We start from the raw sequence: 27,021 nt of genomic DNA on the forward strand, positions 1-27,021 counted from the left end.
CTTATTTTCTCACCTATTCAGCATTATTTCATGATTATGATATATAAATTTGTTTGACATCCTGAGACAAATGTTAAATGAATAAAAAGATTGCGCAAGTTGTCTGATATTTCAATTAATGAAATCAACTTTTTAGATTAAAATAAAACATATCGACCTTGTTGATTTCTATGTACATTTCTGGTTTAACCTTCTTTAAAAAAGTTCAGAACAAACACTATGTACAGCCAAAGATTGAAAAAAACATTAGGAGCTATACAAAGGGCCCAAAACAGTGGTAAATAAAGTTAGATAACGGAAACAAACTTTGGGACAGGGTAAAACTTAATGCCCCCTCCGCTACGGCGGGGGCATAACAATAATCTATACATCAACATTGCCTTTTGGAGTTGTGACCTAAATTTTTGTAAAATTTCCAAAATGCATCATGGGAATGCTGAAACATTTATTTTTGAGTGTGTGATTGTTAGGGAATGCTAAAACCTTTATTTTTGACTATGTGGATGTCAGGGAATGCTGGTCCACTGGTAGTGATATCCATCCAGTGGTGTATAAGTGGAACATCCTGTTCAATTCACATCTCTGGTTCAACTTTATCAGTAAGATGAGTAAGTCAAAGAGGGATAAATATCATATGATGTACAAGGGAAGACGTGTATTCAAACAGGCCTAACTAGAATAGCTGAAAGGGTCCAAAATAGGGTCAATGTTGCAAAAAAAATGTTATCACTGGGCAAGACAGAGAGGGATAAATGTGATGTACAAGAGGAGACATGTATCAAAAGGGGCCTAACAAAAATAGCTGAGAGGGATTAAAATAGGGTCAATGTTGCAAACCTGTTAACTACAAAATTTGATCACCAGATAATGTATATTATTATACTTCATGTTAAAATGCCATATTTTGATTGGCTAATACGAGGGTGTTAATTTACTCTATTACCCTTCATAGAGACGCTTGATCAAGTGTGCGCTTTATTAAAGAGCAGATTGTTACCCCTCGAAAAGACATTGTCAACCTTGGCTTCGCCTCAGTTGACAATGTTTTCTCAGGGTAACAATCTGCTCTATCACCCTCTCAGCTATGTGTTATTTATATAATGGTTTATATTGTAAATCATGGTTGAAGATTTAAAACATACATAATCAATGGTTGTATTCATCTTAAAGCTTAATATTGGATTTTTTAAAACATGTAATTGGTTGTATACCAAATCTTCCCCTAAAAATATCCTTATCCAACATCTTCCTGTTCCGAGGTATGAAAAGACCGCACCTATGATCATGCAAAATACACTGTGTCCCATTTCAGCAATAATGGTCCCTCTTCCTTTAGCAGATTTGGATGTAAACCTGATTTCCTTGTAAAATATTCACCACTTGCTAAAACTTTATGCTTGTAGAAAATCTAAGCTTCAATTTCAGTTGCTTCAAAACAATTGATGAATTTGAACCAATGTAAATTTAGCCATTTTAGGAAAAGCTGAAAGCTATTTTTAGCGAAGATTATATGAATTAGAATTACCTTTTCTTCCATGCTGGAGGTGAGATCTTTTACTGTTTTTAATATAACCTGGTTCTATATAAATATTCATCCTATTTAATGCCTACGTTATTTTCACTCGTTACTTTCCCTTAACAGTCAATTGTGGAATTTTAATACTTTGACCTAAAAATTACTGATGACAAGTGACCTTTATCAATTATTTGAAAAAGTTAAATAAGAAAACAAGATATTTTCCTGCAAAGTAAAATGTCCAGTTGTTTTATTTTTTTCTACCATTTTCAATCTTTTTCACGGATATTGAAAATAATTATTAGATTTGCATCAAACTTAAAGAAACAAGGAGGATGAACATTTTTTTTTCATTTTTAGATTTCCTTTAAAAAAAATGAACGATTTTAAGATTACTGGGTAAAAAAAAAACATGTTTTCTTCCAAATATGGCAAAAAATAATTATGAACATAAAATTAAAAAGTCTAGTTTGATTTTTTGTTGAGCTTCTCTTTTATATTACCAAACTAAGACCCATTTCTTTTTTTCTTATCATATTTTGAACCAATAAGGTTTAAAAAGAAGATTTTTTTTAGCCAAAGTAAAGCAAGGTGTTTTTTTAACATTTTCACAATAAACATTTTTAAACAAATGCAAAAAATAATTGATACTTTTACAACATTTGATATCCATCTCTAAACACAGAATCAGAATTAAATGTATATAATCACATAAAACAAGTGTAGAATTACCAAAAAATAAATAACATCAAATGTGAGGATTACAAAAATACGTATATAAAATAAAAAAGGTTGAAGTGTAATAAGGAATAGACAGGATAGTTTGGAAGATACATGACAATAAGTACACTTGCACTAAAAACTTGAGAAAGAGAACCAAAAAGTGCTTTAGAACAACACACAAACTAACCTTTTTCTTAGTGCCATGTTTATCAGTAGTTATGCCTAGCTCGGACAATATCTCCGCCATTTCTCGTGTATTTATACCACAATTGTTTGCTACATTCTTTTGACATCGTTTGTGAACATTAATTTTACATACTGAAAAAAGAAACCAATATCCATGAGTAAAAAAATAACACTAACCTTTTTCCGAGAATTAATGTCACTAATAATGCCGAGATCCTTTAAACGAACGGACATTTCTCGTGTATTTATACCACATGTGTTTGCTATGTTCTTTTTACATCGCTTGTGACAATTAACTTTACATACTGAAAAATAAGAACACAAAAAAATTACATTCTGCAAAAATAATTTATAACAATTCTACATAATCTGTACAGTTTTTAAAGCAGCAGCTGAACCATGAAAATGAGGTCATGGACAAAGGAGATATAAATGACTAAAAGGTCAAAACATAAGACATCTGCATTCAATCAAGCTATGAAGCATCCAGGTTTTCTATCTTCCGAAATATAAAGGTTTATATAAGGAGCTACATCATCACAGAATCTGGTAAAAACACTTCTATAATGGCATGTGAAAAACTGAAATATGTGTGCAATCTTTCTATTAACCTGTCATGGATTTGGGTTGAAAACTGTAAGAGGAGTTGATTACACATAATAGGTACAGCCTTTTGCAGAAAATTTCCAAAATCTGAATAAACTGTAGAAAATTCCTGAAACCATTACATAGTAGCAGGTGCACAACTTCAACATTTGTGCAATCTGTCTACGCAGTTTCAGGGATCTGGGTAGAAACTGACGGAGCAGTGATTACACTAAAAAGGTTCCCAGTTTTTCAAGCATGACCACCTGCCACACTCCCAATAATTGTCATACTATAAACTTCTATTGCACTTTGTGCATCCCTGCAAAACACCATGAAACATGAATGATATTCTAAATCCCTAATATGAAATTCACCACTTTAACATTGATTTTCCTCTATGTAAATATTGAAACCACAAGTGCCTACAGTTCCTCAAATTTTCAATAAAAAAAATATATCAATGAATAAAGTATATGTACTTTAAAACAATCTGCAATATAAAAATGAATTACATTTAAAAAAATACTTTAATGAAATACTAAAACAAAAATATTCAAGCAGACTGATATGAATTAAACTTATCAAAATTAAAATCAAATTATCCATCACCAGCTATGTTGAACAATGAACAATAACCACATCTTTCAAATCAGATTATACTATGCATTAAGATTGACTTAACCCATATTTCATTGATTTGTCACAGTCACCCACATCTGTCATAATGTTAGGGAACATCTCAAAACCTAACTGGAAATATAGGTCAGCTAAATTGTCATAATGTCAGAGGGCATTCTCAAAACATATTATGTCAGCTAAATAGTCATTACGCTAGTGACATTCTTAAAATCTAACAGAATATATAGGTCAGCTAATGGGGGTCATTCTGAAAACCAAACAGGATATGTAGGCCAGCTTATCGGTGAAATTCTCCAAACCTAACAGGATATAAATGTCAGTTAATATGGGATATTCTCAAAACCTAACAGCACTTTGTCAACATAAAAGGGGGATTCTCAAAACATAACAGGTTATGTATGTCATCTAATGGGCAAAATTCCTGAAACCTGCCAGGAAATATAGGGTTTCTAAAAAGGGATATTCTCAAAACATATCAAAATATGTAGGTCAGCTAAAGTCTTAAAGCAAGGGATATTCTAAAAACTTTCAAAACAAATGAAATATGCTAGTTTAGTGTAACTGTAAGACCATCCATAAGATTCTTTTTTTCAAATTAGGTCATAAAGTTCAGTCATAAACCTTCCTAACTGAGCTCAAGTTTTATCTAATTGTGGTTGAAAGTATTATCAAGCTTTTAAAGAATCGAGTACAAGTCTTGACTGTGCTTTCTAATATTTGATACATTGACCTAATGCTAGGGACATTCTCAAAACATAAAAATATGTGCAATCATGTGCTTGTTAAGTAGGTTGTAATCCCCTAAAAAGTATGGGTATATCTTTTTTTAAAATAGGTCATAAAATTCAATAATTAACCTCAATATTTGATTACTAATTTTATTTAATTGTTTGCAAGTCATATCTAACTTTTATAATATCCATTTCAAGACCTTTGCTTTCTCTATTGTTCAATAAATGAATTTTGAATGTCAATGGTTCATCAATGGTTAGCCTAATTCTTAAGGTGACATTACATTGTAGCATAGTTCAACATTATCCAAAGCACCTGCAAGGCTTCCCACACACCATCATATTTCAAATCTATTAACAACTATATCAAATATCTAATTAACAAAATATCAAAGAGTAAAACATGTCTGGTCTACAATGGATAAATCAACATTAAGTTATAGTCCTGAAATGTATCTGATATTATAAGGGCTTTTCTATGTGACCTGAAGGTCATGTCGGACAATCTGGTTACCAGTATCTAGTTATCAACAAAAGTTTGGATTTCTACAAGAAAATGACAGAGTTCAATATGTTTTTAACTAATATATACAATCTATGATCATCTTTTTATCATTGTATGAATTTATTTTACTAAAAAAAATTATCAAACCTCTGCTCATTAAAACACTACTCAAATGGGTCACCATTGGCGTAATTGTAATGTTATTGATAACATTGACTTAGCCGACTATACAGTATGGGTTTTTCTCGTTGTTGAAGGCCGTACAGTTGCCTATAATTGCTTACATCCACTTTATTTGAACTTTGGTGGATAGTTGTCTCATTGGCAATCATACCTCATCTCCTTATTTTTATATCAGCAAAGTAATTGTAACAAAATCATTTACTGTTTAGAGTAATTGACCTCATTCCTGGTCACCAAACAACATTTTAGGTCATTACTCCAATTATACAATTTTTCTCTGATTTCTAATAAGTAAAATTATATTACATTTAACAAATTTCAAAATTGTATTTAAATTAGGCCACTAGATTCAACAAAAATATCCAACTTATAAAACATAAGATGTTAAAATTGAGAATGGAAAAGGGGAATGTGTCAAAGAGACAACAACCCGACCAAAGAGCAGAAAACAAAAACAGCTCAAGGCCACCAAAGGGTCTTCAACACAGCGAGAAAATCCCGCACCCAGAGGCAGGCTTTAGCTGGCCCTAAACAAAATGTATACAAGTTCAGAGAAAATGGACTACTTTTGAAAGTAAAATCTGTGTTAACAAAATGAATCAATTTTTCAATGCAATTCAACTCAATTCTGTTGACTAATGCATGAATGAAAGGTGTCATATACATCACCAATGAAAAATATGACAACATTTTTTTACAAATTTTACAGGTGTCAAAATATTTTATTCCAAGCTGAAATTCAAGAGAACCATGTTTAACCTTTTTACATGCTAATTTTCAACCAATGGTTAAAATCTTATAGTGATAGATGACGGTCTTGAAATCACCTAATACTATAAATAGCACTCTGGTATTATGATAGATAACCTTTGATAAGTAAATAAACTAAAATTGTATTATGAATTTATGAACATGTTGAACTGAGATCTAAAAGATACTCACACAAGGCTCGATACAAAATTTCAGTAAGACCTGGTTTGTAGTTCCTGAGACAACACTTCTATGGGACGGAGGGACTGAAACTCAACTAGACGTAAACCTGTATACTTTGGACTGAATTATAACAATAACTATACATCCATGCTTTACTATAGAGCAGGAGAATATAGTAATTGTATAAATTCAGGATCAGACAAGCAAACAATCTGCATATTATCATTTTCTTCTTTAAATGGAAAATAATTAAGGAAGTAACTTCTAAGGAGATTTGTCCTTAATCCTTCCTTCATCAGGAAAATGAGTTTCTTTAAATTCATATTACATAATTTTCCCTCAATTATTTTTTTAACCTTAGAACTGAAGTCATATTGTTTCAGATGTTCTACAGTCAACCAGGAAAAAGGAAATGACTTAATAAAAGTGCATGAATGTACATGTATATATAAATGAAGTTTATGTATTGGTTATTGGTATTTAGTTGATTACACTAAATCCACTTTGTAAGGATGTTGTTCTCTCAAAAGGAGGACAAAGTAGGAGATTTATAGTGATGAATTGTTTAACCGTCTTCACAGCATGTAGGCAAGACAGATTTGCAGTGTGCTGAACCTTTTTTTTTAAATAAAGAATCTTTCAAAACAAAAAAAGGAAGCCGTCTGCTCCAGTAGCCACTAGTCTGATGCCCCAGGCTATTAAAATTTTATTTGGACAAGTATTTGCAAAACTTTGTTTAGACACATTAGAAAAATGGCTTAATATTGGTCTTCAGACTAGTAGTTGGAAAAGATTTTGGTGCAGACTGAGGAAGTCATGTACAAAAGTTCCAAGATACTAAGACAAAAAAATGTTTGCAGTATGAACTTTTGGCCACTCATTAAAAAAAAAAGTTTTTTAATACATGTATCCATATGATTGCATGTTCCTGTAGAAAAGGAGCTGTAACTGAAATGTTTTTTATAAGAAATGTGGCCCATAAAATCAGGGTTGCTGAGGCAGCAAGAATAACTGATATATCTTATTTGGCCTATTGAAAGCAGTGAAAATATTTCAAATCTTTTCAGCTATCTTTATCACTAAACACAGTAAATCTCTAATTACTCTGGATTCATTTGTTTTCGTGGGTACTGATTTCCTGCGTTGAAGAACAATGTTATTTTAATGGATGTTTGATTTTGTGGTTTTGCCGCAGTCTGCATACAAGCCTATGGAAACATTGTACTTAGTTTAAAATTAAAATGTGTGGTTTACCTCTATCTGTGATATCCACAAAAATTGGTATCCCACGAATAATAATGAATCTGCCGTTTATGTTTAAAGTTAGTAATTTTCACTACTGTAAATTCAGAAATTATTGCGTGCATTTATTATTGCAATTTTTTAAAAATGGACAAAAACGCAAGATTAATGATTGCGATTTAAGGAAAATCTGCATACAGATATATGTTCAGATATCAAAATGCGAGTTCTTATTATAGAGATACTCACCCAGTCGCATTATTCGCATTAATAAAAACCTCGCAAAATTTTCTGAATTTACACTATTTCAGAGGTAATTATTATCAAACAGCTTTTTTTTTTTTACTCTTCATCTAGACAAATACAACTTTCCACACATTCACGCCAATTACATCAAATTCAATACTTAGAACAGACAAAATTATTAAACGACCCTCACACTTGCCTAATTAATTTTACTTGCCTTTACCTTCCTACAATGTTCTGTACCCATTACCTTATTTCTCAACAAAGAATTATGACCTAACAAGCACAATGTTCTTTTTTTCATTACCTTACTCACATTCAGGGTATTGGAACATCACCTAAAAACTGGTCAAATCAAAAACAAAAAGATTTTTTGTCAATAGATACAGAACAAGTAATTTTGACAACAGGAAAAAATCAAACTAAATCTTCATTTTATTATTTTTGTCCGTTTCACTCACTAAGAAAGAAAGATAATCAGAATAAACTGAGTTTATCAACTCACACTGCATGGTAAACTTAAATTCATAATCAAGATGTTCACCCAATAAATCCCACAGACTGGTAACCTTACCTACCATTGCCTACACATTGATATTTCTAACTTGTTATCCACAGAAAGGTAACCTACTATAAAATGTTACCTCTGCTTAATAATTAATCCACACAGAAAGGGATCCTACCATAAAATGTTGCCTCTCCTTAATAATTAATCCACACAGAAAGGTAACCTACTATAAAATGTTACCTCTGCTTAATAATTAATCCACACAGAAATGTAACCTACCATAAAATGTTATCTCTGCTTAATAATTAATCCACACAGAAAGGTAACCTACCATAAAATGTTACCTCTGCTTAATAATTAATCCACACAGAAAGGTAATCTACCATAAATTAACTAGGTATCCTTACCTTCACATTGTAATCTTTGCCTAATTAACTAGGTATCCTTACCTTCACATTGTAATCTTTGCCTAATTAACTAGGTATCCTTACCTTCACATTGTAATCTTTGCCTAATTAACTAGTTATCCTTACCTTCACATTGTAATCTTTGCCTAATTAACTAGGTATCCTTACCTTCACATTGTAATCTTTGCCTAATTAACTAGGTATCCTTACCTTCACATTGAAATCCTTGCCTAATTAACTAGGTATCCTTACCTTCACATTGTAATCTTTGCCTAATTAACTAGGTATCCTTACCTTCACATTGTAATCCTTGTCTTATTAACCCATACAACAAAGATCCACAATGATCACAGAAAGTTGGCCGTTTATAATTGTGTATATTGAACCTATGTGGCACGTTTATACTAAATCTTTGACCAGAAACCTGCAAATATAAATTATGATGTTTTAGCAAAATTTTTCATCAGTAATGACAGAGAATAAAATATTTTATGTTCCATTTATGGGATTAAATTCTAAATATATTTTCAAAATTTCTTGTCAGTGTCTTTATTGTGTTCCAGGTGTCAGGCCTTACCTGTGGCGAATTCCAGTTATACAGGGGTTCAAATTTACTTTAGACAATGGGAGGTCCAGGACCTTTGAGCAAAAATACTTAAAGGTCCTCCTTTATTCTTTGAAGGTCCAACTTTTATTGAAAATTCAATTTATAAAAAAACGAAAATGCTTACCATTCCAAAGCATTCATCATATCTTACTACATTAACCTCATTTTTTTCTGAATTTCTGTAATAAATTCAGTCAGAAAAAGGCTGCCTTTTTCCCCAACACTAAACGCTGTGTAAAATAACACTTTGTACCTTTTAATTTGGTTTCAATTGCTGCTTTAGAACACTGTGGCCTAACTTTGTGTCAGATAACAGTTTCGTTTTCAAACTTTGGGTCAGTTTCTTTTAACCACATATTTTGGCAAGATATATAGATGCTGGGAGGAAATTTTTCATCATGATTTTTTATGGGGTAAAGTTTTAAGTTTTTGTCCAACGAACCAGAACACTTTCCCTTTTACTGTGTGTGGGAAAAATCTACTTTCTCGTTTTTCCCAGTCATATATTTGGTCTTTAGTCAGATCCTGTCTTTGGTCTGCGTTAAGCCGTTACATCAATCACACCCGCTGTCTCATGTTTCACAGGGTTTCTTTTGGAAGAGGTCACCCCAAAGCCAAACAGACTCATGCCCTTTACTAGTTATGTTCTAATATTATATTCTCTAGTTTCCCGGTATCTTGTACGAAGACCGGTCACATGACTACACATCAAATCAATTGTGAAGAATTTAAGCAATCACATAAGTTTCCTTTCAATATAGTTGGATATTTTAAGATTATTTTTATACTAGATTTTTATATTTTTGTTTAAAATGCTTTTGTAATTTTTTTAACCTGCAAAAATACAAAAGTCCGTTGGGTGTAACTAACTACCGGTGGAATGGTCCGAACCCGTAAATGGAAGGTCACTGACTTCAGACCACCGCTATTTTAAACCTCTGGTTATATTAAATTTCAAATGCATTTACTTCCATGTGACATAAGAAGAGAGAGAATGGAATGGGGAGGGAAACGAATCATTTGAAGACAGTCATAATGTTGATAATACTTACTACTTCATCATTCTGTACTTGTTTAGAACCGGGACATTTGGTGACAACTTGACTGTGACATCTCTTATGGACAACACATGTGCAGACTGAAAATAGAACAAAATTGCTTGAAATCTAAATATAGTACATACAAGGTCCCATATGAAAAATTAATTTATTAACTTAAAAAATATTTCAAGAAAAGCTTCCTGTCCCATAATACCCAATAAATCTACTGATAACCATGACAAGTTGCTAATGTACTGAAACATATTGCAATATGAAAACTGGAATATTGCAAAACATAACACAACAAGTGAATCTGTGAGCTACTGCTCACTAATGATACCTCTGCCCGCTGAAAGTATAAGGTAAGCAGGAAGTTGTTGATTGATGAATCTGAAAACGCATCACACGGTATAGCTGACTCATATAAACCCTGAAACCAAATTTCAGAAATCCTTGTAATGTAGTTCCTGAGAAAGATGCGACGAAATATATTTATGGGACAGACAGACAACGGTAAAACATTATACCCCCACTTTTTTAAAGCGGGGGTACATTAAATTGGTTTCACAAAAACCTGAAGTGAGCAATATACCATACTCAGGGATTAAAACCGGTGTGATTATGAGGTCTGTGACATTATGAGGTCTGTAACATGTTTTATTAGAGAGGAGACTTCATTTTAGAATTCTAAAGGTCAAGGACCTCTGATCCTTTACACTGATGCTATATAAAGAACCTCTGACTTTCATAATTCAAACCTTCCCGCACCATTCATTATAAAGATAATAGTGGACACTTTTATGCCAATTTGAAGAAGAGCCAACAAAAATGATAATAATGTTTATGATGTGAAGGGATACAAATAAATTTGTTCACTTTCAGGCAAATTCTCTATGGAAAAGGATGGAGGATAGATTTCTAAATGTTTTTTTTATGTTCTGAAAGCGGTTTATTTAACATGCCATTATTTATCAGGTTTCCATATATTTGTATGTTTCTTGTTCCTCGTTCTTTATATAGATTAGACTGTTAGTTTTCCTGTTTGAATTGTTTCACACAAGTCATTTGAGGCCCTTTATAGCTTGTTGTTCTGTGTGAGCCAAGGCTCCGTGTTGAAAGCCATACTTTGACCTATAATTGTTTACTTTTTACATATTGTGACTTAGATGGAGAGTTGTCTCATTGGCACTCATACCACATCTTTTTATTTCTATGTTATTCATTTATCTGGAGTTCAAAAAGTGCTATTTCAGTCCATCCTACATAAAATGGTATATATAACACGTAATTCAGCGTGCCTAAAATAGTACATATAACACGTAATTCAGTGTGCCTAAAAACCATATTTAGATATGTCTTAAGTATATTTTTTGTATGCTTGTTTATTTAACAGATATATCAACTTGTCATAAATGAAACTTTCATAGATCTACATGTATTTACATAATCTTCAATTTCTTTGATTTGACCTAAAACATGAATATCTTACCTTGACACTGATAGCCCTGTTTCCATAGACCCCTGAAATTAAACAGTCAGGTAATAATTAATATACTCCATGTTTTATCTTTAAAAAGAATAATTGTAAAAATGCTGTAGAAAAATGGTAAATACCATCACCCCCCCTTTTCCAACCACCACTACGCACACCCAGACGAACATGTAACTTATGGTGATCTTATTATGGGTAATTTTTTGAACATTTCACCATTATACGTTCTCATTCATCATGTTCATAAAAACATTCATAATTTTTTTTAGAAAACTCCTTTATTCAATCTATAACATGTAATAAAGTTTGAATCAATATCTTTAGAACTAGTTTAATTTACAAGTACATGTAATACAACACTGTCTCAGATGAACCATTTGACTTTTTCTACATATTCCATTTTAACCACATAAAAGTTCTGACTAAGGCCTTATTTCTGAATGAATATTTGCTCAAGAATAATCACTGTTTATATAACATGTATAAGTTCCATGCAGTATTTAAAAAAACATATGATATAATTTAAATCTCAAGTTTGACAACATATCAACGCAGGTAAAATATTTTTCTTGGCTCAACATGCATTTTTTTCTGTCTTATTCATTTCAATTTGGGTTATACAGATGTACTTTTAAATGCTATTTCACAAATGAGCAAGAATATGTGTCCATAGGTAACCATGTCCTGCTCACTCACATATTGTCCATGTCCAGTGAACTACATAATCTAGGTCAATACACTAATTTGGCATATTTTTAAAAGTTCTCATCATCATGAACATGTGTACTTAGTTTCAAATTGATGTGACCACAACTTCACAGTGAACTTCCTGAAACCAAATTGTAAACCTGATCAAGGACAGGGAGGGAATAACAGACGGAGGGACAAACAGATCAAAAATAATAATACCCCCTATCAAGCATAAACAGGGCAAAAAAACAAAATTCTCATTCACCTCCTTTTATCTACATTCTACACTCACTCTTGCTGGTGAATCACAAAAGAAACAGGGTGACTGAAGGTGATTGAATTCCAGTGATAACACTCTTAGATTTAAAACATTCTTCATTTAATATTCATGAATTATAAAGATTGAGACTGTAACACAATCACCAACAATCACTGTGAAATATCACTTTTTATAAATAGTCATGTCCATGAACCAATCCCAGCAAAACTTACTAATACTATTGTCTATTGGAGATCTAATTTCTGAAAGTGAAATTACCTTGTGTATATATACTGTGTACAGAATTGTTCTCTTATTCATATAAAAGTAAGAAGATGTGGTATGATTGCCAATGAGACAACTCTCCACCAGAGACCAAACGACATACAAGTTTCCGGTTAATCATAATCATAACACATACATGACATTATTTCTATACTGTGGATTAATTTATTTTCGTGGGTACCAATTTTCGTGGATTGAGGAAAACTTGCATTTTCGTGGATATTAAATTTCGTGGTTTTGGCAAAGTCTCCATACCTTCCTTTAAAAAATTTGTAATTCGTTGAGCATTTAAATTCGTGGTTCCCCTGTACCCACGAAATCCACGAAAATTGGTATCCAACGAATATTAATGAATCCACAGTATTCATGAAGAATGTCTTTGCTTACCATATGAAATCTCTACATAATGAGCAAAATGTTGGTTGTCTAAATAGTGTTGACATAAATTTGTGCCCATTGATTTGGTGAACTCTGCGGCGCATAGCACCACGTCGTCGATTAAGAAGTCCTTCCTTCTCTTTGAACACTCTTTCTTTTGGTGGCTCTGAAATGGAAGATTGAAAAATTTTAAAGATACTGTTTGAAAATAGACCAATTCCATAAAGAGCAGTCTTTAAACCATGAAAAATAGGGCATTGTGACCTGAATGAATGTTAGCAAATTCTATTGTACTACACAACAAGCCTGTATTTGTGAAATATGATTGCAACAATATACCCTTACCTCTATATACCAGTAAGCATTTCTGGAAAAACAAATTGAATAAAAGAGTTTGAAAAACTGAATAGTCATTCAAATAAATAAATTTGAACTCATCATTGCTTATAGTTACTAAAATTATGTTTGGCTGTTTTGTACAACCATGCATGCAGTGATTTATTCATTTCAAGTCACTCGAGTATAAAAAGTAGGTCATAAATAATCCCATTGTAGATTTTTATTTCAAAACATACATAAACACTAGAATTATAATTATTAACCATTTTATGCATTTATGAGATCTATTCATCAGACTGGAAAAATCACCAAGACCAGTGGTCAATAGACAACTGAGAATTCAAGCAGACAAAGGCCATTGAAAGATGGACGGCAGCACCCACATTGATATTTCTATGTCTAGCATAGAGGGTATAAATAGCACTGACATTTCTCTGCCATCTAAAACCTGTTTTGTAAATGGTCAGAGGAATGCCATACATAACCATAGAGAAGAACCAAGAACATTTAATTCAATGTTTCATAGACATACAGAAAAAGGGTGAAGGTGTGGTACCATTAAAACGTTTAAACCCGCTGCATTTGTTTGCACCTGTCCTAAGTCAGGAATCTGATGTTCAGTAGTTGTCGTTTGTTGATGTGGTTCATAAGTGTTTCTTGTTTCTCATTTTTTATATAGATTAGACCGTTGGTTTTCCCGTTTGAATGGTTTTACACTAGTAATTTTTTTGGGGCCCTTTATAGCTTACTGTTTGGTGTGAGCCAAGGCTCCGTGTTGAAGACCGTACTGTGACCTATAATGGTTTACTTTTATAAATTTTGACTTGGATGGAGAGTTGTCTCATTGGCACTCATACCACATCTTCTTATATCTATACACCATCTTTTTTCAAATGATGTAATACAAAGGCAGACATAGTATATTCTAACAGCAATGACACATCCATAAAAGATATCTTGGTAACAGTTTCACGACAGAAATGGGATTTTCCCTGAAAACTTAAAAGTGAAAAAAATTAGGAAGTGATAATTTTAGTGTGAAGATAATAATACACGACTGAATCGTGATTTTATATTGGACATCCTGTATTAATCACTCATAGTAAACATGTGGTATATACATGTATCTATGTATCATTATTATATATCATGACATGGGAAGTGATAATTGGAACGTTTTTACACTAAAATCAATAGAATATTTTAGATAATCTTCACATCAGTAGGATGGTCAAGCATCCTAGAGGGTGGTTTCTATGGTTTTCTGAATTATATCTTAATAAAGAATATGTGTGGTATACATCAAAGAGGCAGCTACCCAGCAACACCAAATAACCAAACGATATCTAGAGGGCACCATATGGTCTTCAACATTTTCAGTATCTGCAGAAACAGACTTTGTAAAATGTATGGTGAAACCAAGTAATCAATAGCCATGGAAATATTATTTTTCCTCTTATCAATGTTAAATGGTACCGATGAAAACAAATGAATCCACAGTATTGATGGTATTCAATATTTCTAAGGAAAACAATGTGAACCAAATAGATTAAACACAATTTTCACAAATGTCTCCCAAAAAAATGACAAACAGGAGATTGGGAGAACTTACTTTAATTGGCCTAGGTTAATATATATCATCATGTATATATAAAAAAAACCTCAAAAACAACTTGTTTTCTGAAATCTTATCTAACTTATTTGTTTATTACACAAAATCTATGAACGTCATAAGAAAGTACCAAAAACATGACCACAAACTCATGTACATGATGATGTTAATCCAATTAGCAGTTGGTTTAAATAAAAACTGCCAAAAAAATCATTTAAAAAAGAAAAATTGAAGTCAAGAAAAGGGATGAGTATCAAGATTAAAACTTCCAAGAAAATCATTAAAATAATGAAAATTGAATACAGGACATAAGATGAGTATCAACATCTTCCCCTAGTATTGTAATAATTTCATAGGTTAGTCATTAATCCCTATACCATTCTACACATGTATCAATAAAATATCACAAGTAGGTTAATGTCCTCTAGGGGATATATACATTTCTACCATTGTGTCTTCTGCTACTTCATGCACTTGAGGAACTCTGTATATGTTACATAAATAACAATAAATGTTACTAATTCTGTATCAAATGTTACTATATTTAGATCTGCGATCTCTAACAAATTGTGGCATACAACTGCAGACTGCTTTTATTTTAATTCCAAAAAAAAATGATGTTGATTGCATTTAAATTACAAGTCTGATAAAAGGAAAGTACTTAGAAAATGTTTATTGATTAAACAGTTAGCAAATAAACAAAACATTACTGGAATGCCAAGTATGTGTAATTTAGAGGATGATATACCTCGTTATACACATCATAAATTTGTGGGCAGTATAAAAAGTACATAAATTTGGTGTGCCATTCTGTGTATGAATGGATATAGGTGGTACCTTTTGTAAAATGTGTTTTCAAATGTGGAATAAACATGTGTATAAAATAAAATAAAAATACTCTGTGCTTCTTTTCAAATAAAAATTCCAACTGAAATATGAAATATAAATATAAAAGAAAGGTTCCCTTTTCCATTCAAATTGGGATTCCAATGAAGAAATTTGTGTAACAGAAAGGTACATGAGAAACAAATATAACAATGGGTATTACCCTGCAAAATACACCTACACTGAAGGTTGTGATTAATTCAAAATGATAGAATAGAATAAATAAAAGTAGCGGGTCAACCTGTATTTTTATGTCCAACACAATAACATTTTTATTGAAGAGAAGGGACTTGCTGTTTTACAGTACAAAAAAAAACGAAGAGCTTCCCAAACTCCAAACACTGCAATTATTTTCAGACACACCAGGAAACTCCGATATCTGTCCCTAAATTCTTGGTGGAAATTGGGAGGGTTTTCTCCGATTACCGCGTAAATTCGCTACATTTTGTTTATTGTGAAAGCAACATCTCTCCCAACACAGTGTGACCCGGTGGTATACCGAGAAACTAATTGCCCTAATGATAATCCTACTGTAATTCAATTTGGTCCAACTCAAACCTGAGGATTGTAAATAATATTAATAACAGTGGTAGAGCTAGGACTTTAGAAAAAGTGATGTCCAAAAGGGGGGGGGGGGGGGGGGGCTACTGAAAAAAAAGAGACGGCTTAGCAGTCAAAAATCAGATAAATGCACTAAAAAAAGAAAATCTGGGTCAGTGTGTTGGTCTAGTATTCCTATCTCATTACCCATTTTTAACTTGTTATTGTTCAAAATATGCATGTAATATTTGCCAATGGACATTCAGCTTCCATTAATCTAATTGTCTACTACAAAAGTCAGTCACAACCTAAGCTATACACAGCACACATCAAGTGACTCAGTTAAAAATCATGTGTCTAGTGATTTTTTTCACAAGTTTGGGTGATTCATTGTGAAATTTGTTTGTATATTAAATAACAATATAGAAGACAGGCATCAATCAGAAGGGATGACTGGTTCTCTAAATAATTGATTACCAACAAATAATTCCTTAGACATAATAGTAGAAGAAGGGTATATATGTTAAATGATACAGCAAGCAAACAACACATTAAAACTATAAAGAGAATGAGAGGTCAATATAATAGCAAGTGTCTCCATCATATATATACTAGAACACATCGGTGACTGAATTAAAATACCTGCGCCTTTTTGACTAAATTAATTAGATGCAAACCGCTGAAATGTAAGAAATCAACTCTGAATAGACCGATCAATGTCCAGTACAAAATAGTTTACCTGTTGCCTAAACAGGTAAATTTCAGCTGTCCGACAACTAATTAACCTTGATTAAAATGAGAAGGTATTAAAGTAGGGTTTGTTTTGATAGTACAACTTTTGTACTTAATCATCATGTCACTTTTATAACCAGAAATGTGTGGCTGTTTAAGGCAAAAGGTTGGGTCAAAAAGATCGCATAAACTTCCCATTTTTTTTTTTTGAATTATGTTAAAATGACCTGAAAGCCTTGAAAACTAAAAGTCTTTTTTTCAACTTATCTAATAGTTTGCCCAGATAATGTCTACTCTCTACAGTTAAATCATGAATACTGTAAATTCAGAAATTATTGCCATGTTTTTAATACTGCGAAAAATGCGACAGGGTTATAATCGCAATAATTTAAACTCCATTTTGAAAATTTTTATATGAATTAAACAGGACTTTTCTCAATATCGCAAAAATTAAAATTGCATTTTAGTCTAAAATGATAAAATTGCAATAATTTCTGAATTTACAGTATTTAAAATGCTCGACAAGTTCCACATTTGAAAATTTAACTGGTTCAAGAGGAGAAATATTGTATCACACTCAATTAATCCAGTGACAATATTTAAATCTTATACTCAAGTTATAGACTGTTATCATCCATCAATAACAAATTTATACCTTAAAGAATGAAAAAAGTTGCAGATATATGTAACACTCAGAATCGTGTCCTTCCCCCCAAACGTGTCCGATTCCCCCAAAGGTGTCCACATGACGTCACTGAACTGCAAAACATGTCTAAATGTAAAAGGGCGCCAAAGCGTGTCGTTTGTATAAATGCCCAAACGTGTCCATTTTTTAATGAATACCCAAACGTGCCCAATCCCCAAAACTGTCCATCCCTATCAAGCTTAATTTTTTTCTTTTACTGGAACTATCATTCGTGTCCATATTATAAATACGTAGGTTATTTGGTTGTTGCTTTTTCATTAACGTATACTCATTTTATTATTTCATTATAAAATAGAAATAAATTACTTTAGGTCTTTTTTAAAACGTCACTATAACCTGGGTAAAAGCGGGGGCGTCCATTCGGCTATGTTGGATGTAATTGTAAGCAGCCATGCTCAGTTAAATTGTAGATATTAAATCAGATACCTGGTGTAGGGAGAATGTCCCTTTCTCTGTGCATTAAAACCTTTGTAGCAATTCACTCTTTCATAGTGCCATTAGTTGTATTTTGGGAGGAAACATTTTTTTAAAATTTTCGCAACTTTTATTTAAAGCGGCCTCTATTACATAACAGAGATTTAAGAAGTTTCTTACTGAAGTCATAAAAAAATCGGTCTTTACTCGCTCTCAATTTTTTTTAGATTAAAATCCCAACTAGTGTAAATCCCAAATAACCGTAAAAATTTAGGCCCAATCCTAAATCCCCGGTATGATAATAAAACCTATCTACAGTATTTATTGTTAACATGATGTCGTTCAAATAATGCATGAAATATTTGTTACTGGTCGTTATGTCTCTTGTTCGTGTGTCTTTAGTGATGCTTGGGCCTAAAATTAAAAAAAAAGGCCTGAAAACCAGTTTGTATCAAAACTGTTGAAAAAAGGGAAGTCAATTCTATAATTGAAAGCCCGCCGTGTAATATTCGTCGACAAGAATGATATAAAAAGGCATGGATCGGAGTTTAATGGTACAAAATAATTCATTTAGTAAACGATTAATTCAACTGTACTAAAATTATTTGTATGCTCGCTCTACATATGCATGAAATACTTGCAACTGGACAATAAGCAATTTCATTCAAAAATTAATTCATATGTTACAGATTAAATTTGCAATTATGATAATCATTAACAACCGGCATTGAACAAACTAATGATAATAAATGACCACTTCATCAACTGTGTTCCCCATCATAGAATTGCCGTAAACGTTATTGATGTCATTTGTATATGTATTAGCGCTAAAAGACGCGAGAAGTTCTGGCGTTTAACAGTGGACACGTTTTGGCGAATAACAATTATCGGACACGTTTGGGAGTTATGAAATCGGACACGTTTGGGGAGAATGGACTCGTTTGGGGTAATCGGACACGTTTGGGGGGATGGACACGTTTGGGAGTGTTACATATATACTACATCTTACCTAAGCCTTAGGTGTATTTATAGACTAGGGAAACCCCTGGCCTGGAAAATCTTAGAAGGGGGTTTTGAAGACAAAATTTAGAAAAAAAAAAAGAGACGTGATATTTCAATCAACCAGAAGCCATTCAAATCAAACAATTCAGAGTTGGTAAAAATATTGAATACTAAAATCTGAACTAATTTGTCCATAAAATTATGGTATACGCAAGTCTTATGATTGGAGAAAAGAAATTTCATGTACACTACCATAGGTTTGGAAGAGGGTAAAATCTAGAAAATTTACCCACTCTGCATTCACTCCAACCATGAGTGAGCATAAGTAGCAAATTCCAACTGGTGTTATAGTGTATATAATATACACAAGGACAATCACTAATGAGTTGGGACAGACACCTTACCATGTGTTGGGCCAACTTTATTTTTTGTATGGTCTGCTGTGGCATGAAAACATGAAAGTGAATACTACACCATGAACCCAATTACAAGTAAGACTAGGATCACTGATAGGTAAAGAATCTCCTAATATACATGCATCCCCAGGATCATATTGCCAATTCCTAATGACAGTCCTAGAACCTTCAGGTATACTCATAACTCTAGTAAAGTAGTTTATGAGCAAAGAGCCATGCTTTTATAGTAACTATTGCTTGTGTCACTGTTATGACCAGAAAAGTATTTCTGCGATAGCGAAAATGTCAAGCAAAAAAGATGACCAAAACCTAGAATTTTTTCTGAATTATATTAAAATGCAAATTTGATATCCACTTCAGCCATATACCAGCTAGTAAAAAATCAATTTTATAGGTCATGACCTGAAAATATGACTGTTGTGGAAGCCATGGAAAAGAGTAAAGGTCTGTATTCAGTGAAATCATCATCATGAGAGAAAACTGTGGAAATCATTCTGGGCCATCTGGTATATATATGTTTTAACTAAAATACCTTGTTGTCAAGGACAAGACCATTAGACATGGGCAGATAACGTATTAAATACTATACAGGACTGAGAAATTGAAGATAAGAAAACTGAAATAAGACATTGTGATAATTTACCAGTGTCAAGTTGTCCACCTGTTTAAAAAACCAGAAAGGTCTAGAATGTTAATGTAAAACTATGAATGACAGATTAATTGATTGTTTGATGTTCAGTGGCAAATATTACATAGTTTATTAATAGAGATAAACTAAATTGGCAAAACTATAGCATAATACAACAAACAACTTCAACTACCAACACCTAACAGTATGAATATTTTAGAAGAATTTAAGCTAGCTTAGTTAAAATAACTATTTACAACAGCAATTTTTGGAACAGACAACTTTGTCATGAACTGACCAATTTATGTACTTAAAGGTTATTTTACACTTTTGCTTAAAAATATTTTAAACCACTCAAGTTTTTACCTGAAAGGACTATTTTCTTTAATTCTACCACAATTTGCCACTTAAAATGCCAAAAAAAATACAGAAATCTTAGACCCCTATAAATACACATATACTCGTTTCCTGCCTCATGTCACAAAAAAGGGTATCTCGTACATCTGAGTAAACATGGTATATATGATTTATTTTTTCAAATGGTTTACATCAAAGATTATAAAGTCACTGTATAAGGAACTGTCCTGGACTTAATAGTGCTTTGTCAAAATTGTCCATTAAATGTGTTTGAGTAGACTTGAAATGTTTTTTTTTACCTAAGCATCAAATCTCAGGTTGAAAAGACAAAGAAGTATGAAATAAACAATTGAGATCTAATAGGACAAGATTGATTAATTGTTGGTTGCTTAATGTCCAGTGGCAAATACTGGATGCATGTTCAGTACGACTGAAAGGACAAGATTGATTGATTGTTGGTTGTTTAATGTCCAGCGGCAAATATTGGATGCATGTTCAGTATGACTGAAAGGACAAGATTGATTGATTGTTGGTTGTTCAATGTCCAGTGGCAAATATTTGATGCATGTTCAGTACGACTGAATGGACAAGATTGATTGATTGATTGTTGGTTGTTTAATGTCTAGTGGCAAATATTGGATGCATGTTCAGTACAACTGAAAGGACAAGATTGATTGATTGTTGGTTGTTCAATGTCTAGTGGCAAATATTGGATGCATGTTCAGTACAACTGAAAGGACAAGATTGATTGATTGTTGGTTGTTCAATGTCCAGTGGCAAATATTGGATGCATGTTCAGTATGATTGAAAGGACAAGATTGATTGATTGTTGGTCACATAATGTCCAGTGGAAAATATTGGATGCATGTTCAGTATGAATGAAAGGAAAAGATTGATTGATTGTTGGTTACTGTATGTCCAGTGGCAAATATTGGATGCATGTTCAGTATGACTGAAAGGACAAGATTGATTGATTGTTGGTTGTTTAATGTCCAGCGGCAAATATTGGATGCATGTTCAGTATGACTGAAAGGACAAGATTGATTGATTGTTGGTTGTTCAATGTCCAGTGGCAAATATTTGATGCATGTTCAGTACGACTGAATGGACAAGATTGATTGATTGATTGTTGGTTGTTTAATGTCTAGTGGCAAATATTGGATGCATGTTCAGTACAACTGAAAGGACAAGATTGATTGATTGTTGGTTGTTCAATGTCTAGTGGCAAATATTGGATGCATGTTCAGTACAACTGAAAGGACAAGATTGATTGATTGTTGGTTGTTCAATGTCCAGTGGCAAATATTGGATGCATGTTCAGTATGATTGAAAGGACAAGATTGATTGATTGTTGGTCACATAATGTCCAGTGGAAAATATTGGATGCATGTTCAGTATGAATGAAAGGAAAAGATTGATTGATTGTTGGTTACTGTATGTCCAGTGGCAAATATTGGATGCATGTTCAGTATGATTGAAAGGACAAGCTTGATTGATTGTTGGTTGCTTAATGTCCAGTGGCAAATATTGGATGCATGTTCAGTATGACTGAAAGGACAAGATTGATTGATTGTTGGTTGCATAATGTCCAGTGACAAATATTGCATGCATGTTCAGTACGACTGAAAGGACAAGCTATGTTAAATTGAAAGACAGCACTAAATACTTGTCAAATGTTCTCATACCTGCCAACTTTTAAAAATCTCCAAGGGGGACTTTAAGTACGAGAGGACCTAATGCATACCTATACATGTCATTAGTGTACTTAATTAGAACATCAATGGTTTTAATAAGTAAACATGTGTTTTTATGTATTTTTTACTCCTCTGAATGCCTTTTTTTAAAGTATTTTGTCTTAATAATTGAATTTTATAGGGGTCAGGTTTGAACTCTTAATGGGGATATCCCCCATAAAGGGAGGAAGTTGGCAAGTCTGTGTTCTAAGTACTATTGTTACATGTCTCAAAATACAACTATTAGTGCATTGCCCGAGTGTGACCTTGGTTGTGAAATTGGTCAAATATGAAAAAACATCTTAATTTATTTCAAGGCAGAGATAAAATATTTTGATATTTTGCATCCAGACAAAAAATTTAAAACATAGGAACAAACATGTCTTTTATTATTAAGGTAGAAAATTAACTCAGTGTCTAAGTGAAGGAATCAAAATTGGAAATTTAATGTCTGTATTAAACTATTTTTCTTACATTTAAACTATAAAACTATAAACTTATATTTATATGGCAAAATCTATATTCTGCTATGCACCTCCAAATTATTTGCATAGTGGCAATGTGTGAGAGAGAAACTATGGAAGTTAGTTCTTTTCAAACTAGAAAACTCACATTTGAAGGAAAGGGATTGCTTGCAAGCACATTTATCTGAGATTAATACTGATAAAAACAAGGCAATACATGTTGATTGGGTATCAATATTTATAAATTGTGACACAAAAATTGCTGCCAACCAAACTTTTTAAACCAGGAATCAATTTGGAATAACATGTTATACAATTAACTATATATCAATTTTTGTTAAAAACCTAGCTAGGAAAAGAGATGCTTCTCAAGATTTTAGATTTAACAACAAAAAAAAGTTTCCATAAATTTGACATCAGAAATCAATCTGAAATGCATATAATCATATGATTTATAACAAATTTCAAAGTTTCTATAAATACAAAATTTTCCACCAAGAATCAATTAGAAATAGCTTTAATAATTACATGTATATAGTATATCTGTAAATTAGTTTTTCTTGAATTCTAATTGCAAGCACAAAAAGATTTAAAATTGAAACAAAAAGTTTTTAACCAAAACTTGATCAAAAGTTTGTATAGCATAATTTATACTGAAATTAATTTTTGTTGAAAATCATAACAGGTAAAGATGTTTCTCAATTTTTCTTATTTTTTAACAATTTTTTTTTTTTCAATTTCCACAAAAAATACAGTTTCTCCATTCGCTATTGTAAGCAGTATGATTGCAGAATTTTTTATGTAATGTTAAGGTCACTGCATAGAGCAAAGCTGTCTGTTAATTAAAGTACAGGGGGGACAATAATTCAAAAGCACATTTCACGAAGATTTGAATAAAAAAAGGATTTTTTGTTAAAAGAAGGTATAATATAGTCATCTTTTTTGTTAAATTTAAATAATAATATATATGACTCTAAACATAATTTCCCTTAATTTGTTTGGCATCTATGAACAAAACTTTTGAAAAAAAAAAGGAAAATGTTCTTACAAAATATAGGAACAACATATTTTAAGCATGGTCTTGGTAAAATTTGTACAACCAAAACAAATATTTTGAGAAGTCTTAGGCATTATATCAATATAATACTATTGTGGTTGGTGTGCTGATATTAATACAGAAATAAGTCATAATAGCCCATGGGCTAATAAAGAATAGTCCTTCCTGGTTTCAAGCATTTATGTCTCACCAAACTTTGGTTGTATTTGGCTGCATGAGTTACATCTTTAAACAAAATTTTTAACTTTAAATTCAATTCTTTGAATATTATTTGTCATTAACCTATGAAATGACATGCACAAGTTTAAATTATGTCGTTTAAATTCAGTCCTGTGTTTTGTAACCCTTGAATAAAAAGAAATCCAGTCTTTCCTGGTGATATTTCTTTATAACCATCGTTGTTTCATTTCCATCAATCAAAAACATGAATGATAAGGGTAAATGTTTGATTCTGATTCAGGTACAATTTATATTTCCTAGATAAAACTTAATTGCAGTGGCACAGATTACACAGATTAGGAACTTGGACAGCCAGGAAATCAGAAATTTCATCAATGTGTGATACCACAGCTCACAGTTGAAGGAAATTAGTTTAATCTTAATTACTGTAAATTCAGAAATTATTGCTTGCATTTATTATTGCGATTTTTTAAAAATTGACAAAAATGCGAGACTAGTCATTGCGATTTTAGGAAAATCTGCATCAGATATCAGAATGCGAGTTCTTATTGCGATATTCACCCAGTCGCATTATCATGATTATTCACATTAATAAAAACCTCGCAATAATTTCTGAATTTACTGTATATATTTATTTGATTCCCCTGCTTTTTCATTTAATATTCATTAAAAAGACTTTACAATTGTAAATTTCTTTTTCAATGACTAATTTTGCAAACGCCGTTGTGTGTATGTACGAAGATCCCTCCATTATTTGGAGCACCCCCTCTGATCTCTTAAACTCTGATCTCAGTACCAGAGATGTGTATGGGATGGTGAAAATTTCCTACCTAACTAATTTACTAAAATTTCCAGCACTCCAAGTCAGGATACAACCTGAGACCTTCAGCACTGTAGCCATGGGTCTTAAGTTCTTAACCACTATGCCACAAACCCATATTTTGCTGAACTGTATTAGCAGTGACTAAAACCCCGATATTGGTAAAATTCCGCGTTTCTATATTTTTTCACTCTACATCTGGCATTTGTCTGGTAATAGCAAAATATTAGAAGATAAATAACTGAATTCCATTTGTAATGCCATTTAAAGTAATATTTAGGGAATTGAAGCAGTAGAAAAGATACATGTATATAAAATTGAACGAATGATTTTCAAAAATCTCATCGGTCATATGTGGCATGACCGTTGGACAGAATGTCAGACAGTTTGGAACAGACTTTGTGAAATTGTTTTATGATCTATTGGACATAAGGTGAAGGTCAAATAAACATTCAGTAAATAGTTTTACTATACTGCAATAATTTTCACTTAAATTCCAATCATCTTAATGTAGCTAAATATCCAAATGTACATTATCATGATTATAGAAGGGAGAGTATGGTATTTTATTTTTGGCTCGGATGTTTTTTTTTGTATATTTGAAAACAAAATACCCTGTAGTTGGGAAATGAAAACAAACAGACCAGTAACATGAGCAATTTGCCTGTTGCCTTGCTGTTATTGAATGTGCTCATAAAATTAACTCTGCAAAATTTTTATTGAACATTTTGTCCAGTTATAAAATTAATTTTTAAGTTTGACCAACAAAGAGTTTTACCCGTTCTGTTTGTGGAGACCAATTACATGTAGGAACTTAGTCTGATTTTCCCCATGTGCCATGTTTCTGGTCATTTTACACAGAAGAAAAAAACATATCGCACTTAATGTATAATAAAGTTACCTTATATCCCGACTTGGGATATTATATCCTGAATGCATCTATAAGTTGAATCGCAATAGCAGGGGTACATTACGCTATTGTCAGAATTCCCTATCATATCATACAATGTACATAAAACTCATATATAATATCTGACATTTCAACAATAACTGTTGTGTATTGAAGAAGTAGTTTTAATCAATTTACTATAACTGGTATGTATTTATGACAACATTCTGTTGTTTATTGTACATGTGTGTATTGGTGTTACTCAGAATGTATGTTAATTATATGGGGTAATACCTTCAGTGGATTCTGCATTATAAAGCTGTATAATTATATGTATCTTGCCTGTTGGCTCCAGGTCAATCTACAAAATAAATAACAATCTATGTAACTAAAGACTAAATGCAATACATTGTTTTTATTCAAACCAAATTAAAACAGTGATTCTAATAATATCTTTTCTGATTTGTGTATTCCGAAAGTCATCCATCTTGAAATTTTGATATGCATTCGCTTCAGCAGCAAACATAAATAAAAAGAAGAAAATGAATCTTGAAATCAACTCACCCACATGTCTCTCGATTTCTGGTCTTTTATGTCATCAAAAGAGAGGAAACAATTAGCCACAAATTCGTCCGGAGGAATGGCAGCATCATGGAAAACTGTCAGTCCGATAGTTTGGCCATTATGGACTTCCAAATGAAAATCTTCATTCCATACTGGTTTTAAAGTTTTTGGCTTTGTTGACGTCCTGTAGACATGAATGTCATCTAGATCTATTGAAATATACGGGTCAATTAACTGTACGGCTTTAGCTACACTCATCTGAAGGCGAGTGGCACAATCAGTGGGTCGTAGATCGACCGCTTCGCAGATTTTTAATTTCATTGATCCAGTGAAAGATGCCATTTTGGGTAATTTCCAGACATTAAAGCGATATATCCACACTCAACATCAAGAATTCTGTATATTATATAATCGTGTCATGACAATTTGTGTGGCAACACTGCCATCGAGTTAAAAAATCATCCGTTGTATGCACTGCTAATTCACGGAAGTTCTACAATACTAATGGGAAAGGAATAAGCAGGT

At 32.2% G+C, this 27,021-nt stretch overlaps 1 protein-coding gene across 9 annotated transcripts in view; it reads right to left on the reverse strand.

Moving 5' to 3' along the window:
* The window catches only part of LOC127739343 (calcium-independent protein kinase C-like), a 48,061-nt gene extending 21,040 nt beyond the window's left edge, over positions 1-27,021 (reverse strand). For 6 of the 9 annotated variants that reach the window (XR_008000407.1, XR_008000405.1, XR_008000406.1 and 3 more), the window contains exons 1-8: positions 26,497-27,021; positions 26,227-26,293; positions 13,168-13,324; positions 11,544-11,575; positions 10,067-10,152; positions 8,702-8,831; positions 2,427-2,557; positions 1,526-1,579 (exon numbers count right to left, since the gene is read on the reverse strand). Coding sequence is in view for 4 of the 9 variants with exons in the window: in XM_052251027.1 (XP_052106987.1) it covers positions 1,526-1,579; positions 2,427-2,557; positions 8,702-8,831; positions 10,067-10,152; positions 11,544-11,575; positions 13,168-13,324; positions 26,227-26,293; positions 26,497-26,838 (999 nt within the window). In the remaining 5 variants the exon portion in view is untranslated. Of the gene's footprint in view, positions 1-1,525; positions 1,580-2,426; positions 2,558-2,602; positions 2,731-8,701; positions 8,832-10,066; positions 10,153-11,543; positions 11,576-13,167; positions 13,325-26,226; positions 26,294-26,496 lie in introns of all 9 variants that reach the window. The other 3 variants (XM_052251028.1, XM_052251029.1, XM_052251030.1) reach the window with 3 other exon arrangements.

Source organism: Mytilus californianus, unplaced genomic scaffold (genome assembly GCF_021869535.1).
Source record: "Mytilus californianus isolate M0D057914Y unplaced genomic scaffold, xbMytCali1.0.p SCAF_4, whole genome shotgun sequence".
Classification (NCBI taxonomy): domain Eukaryota; kingdom Metazoa; phylum Mollusca; class Bivalvia; order Mytilida; family Mytilidae; genus Mytilus; species Mytilus californianus.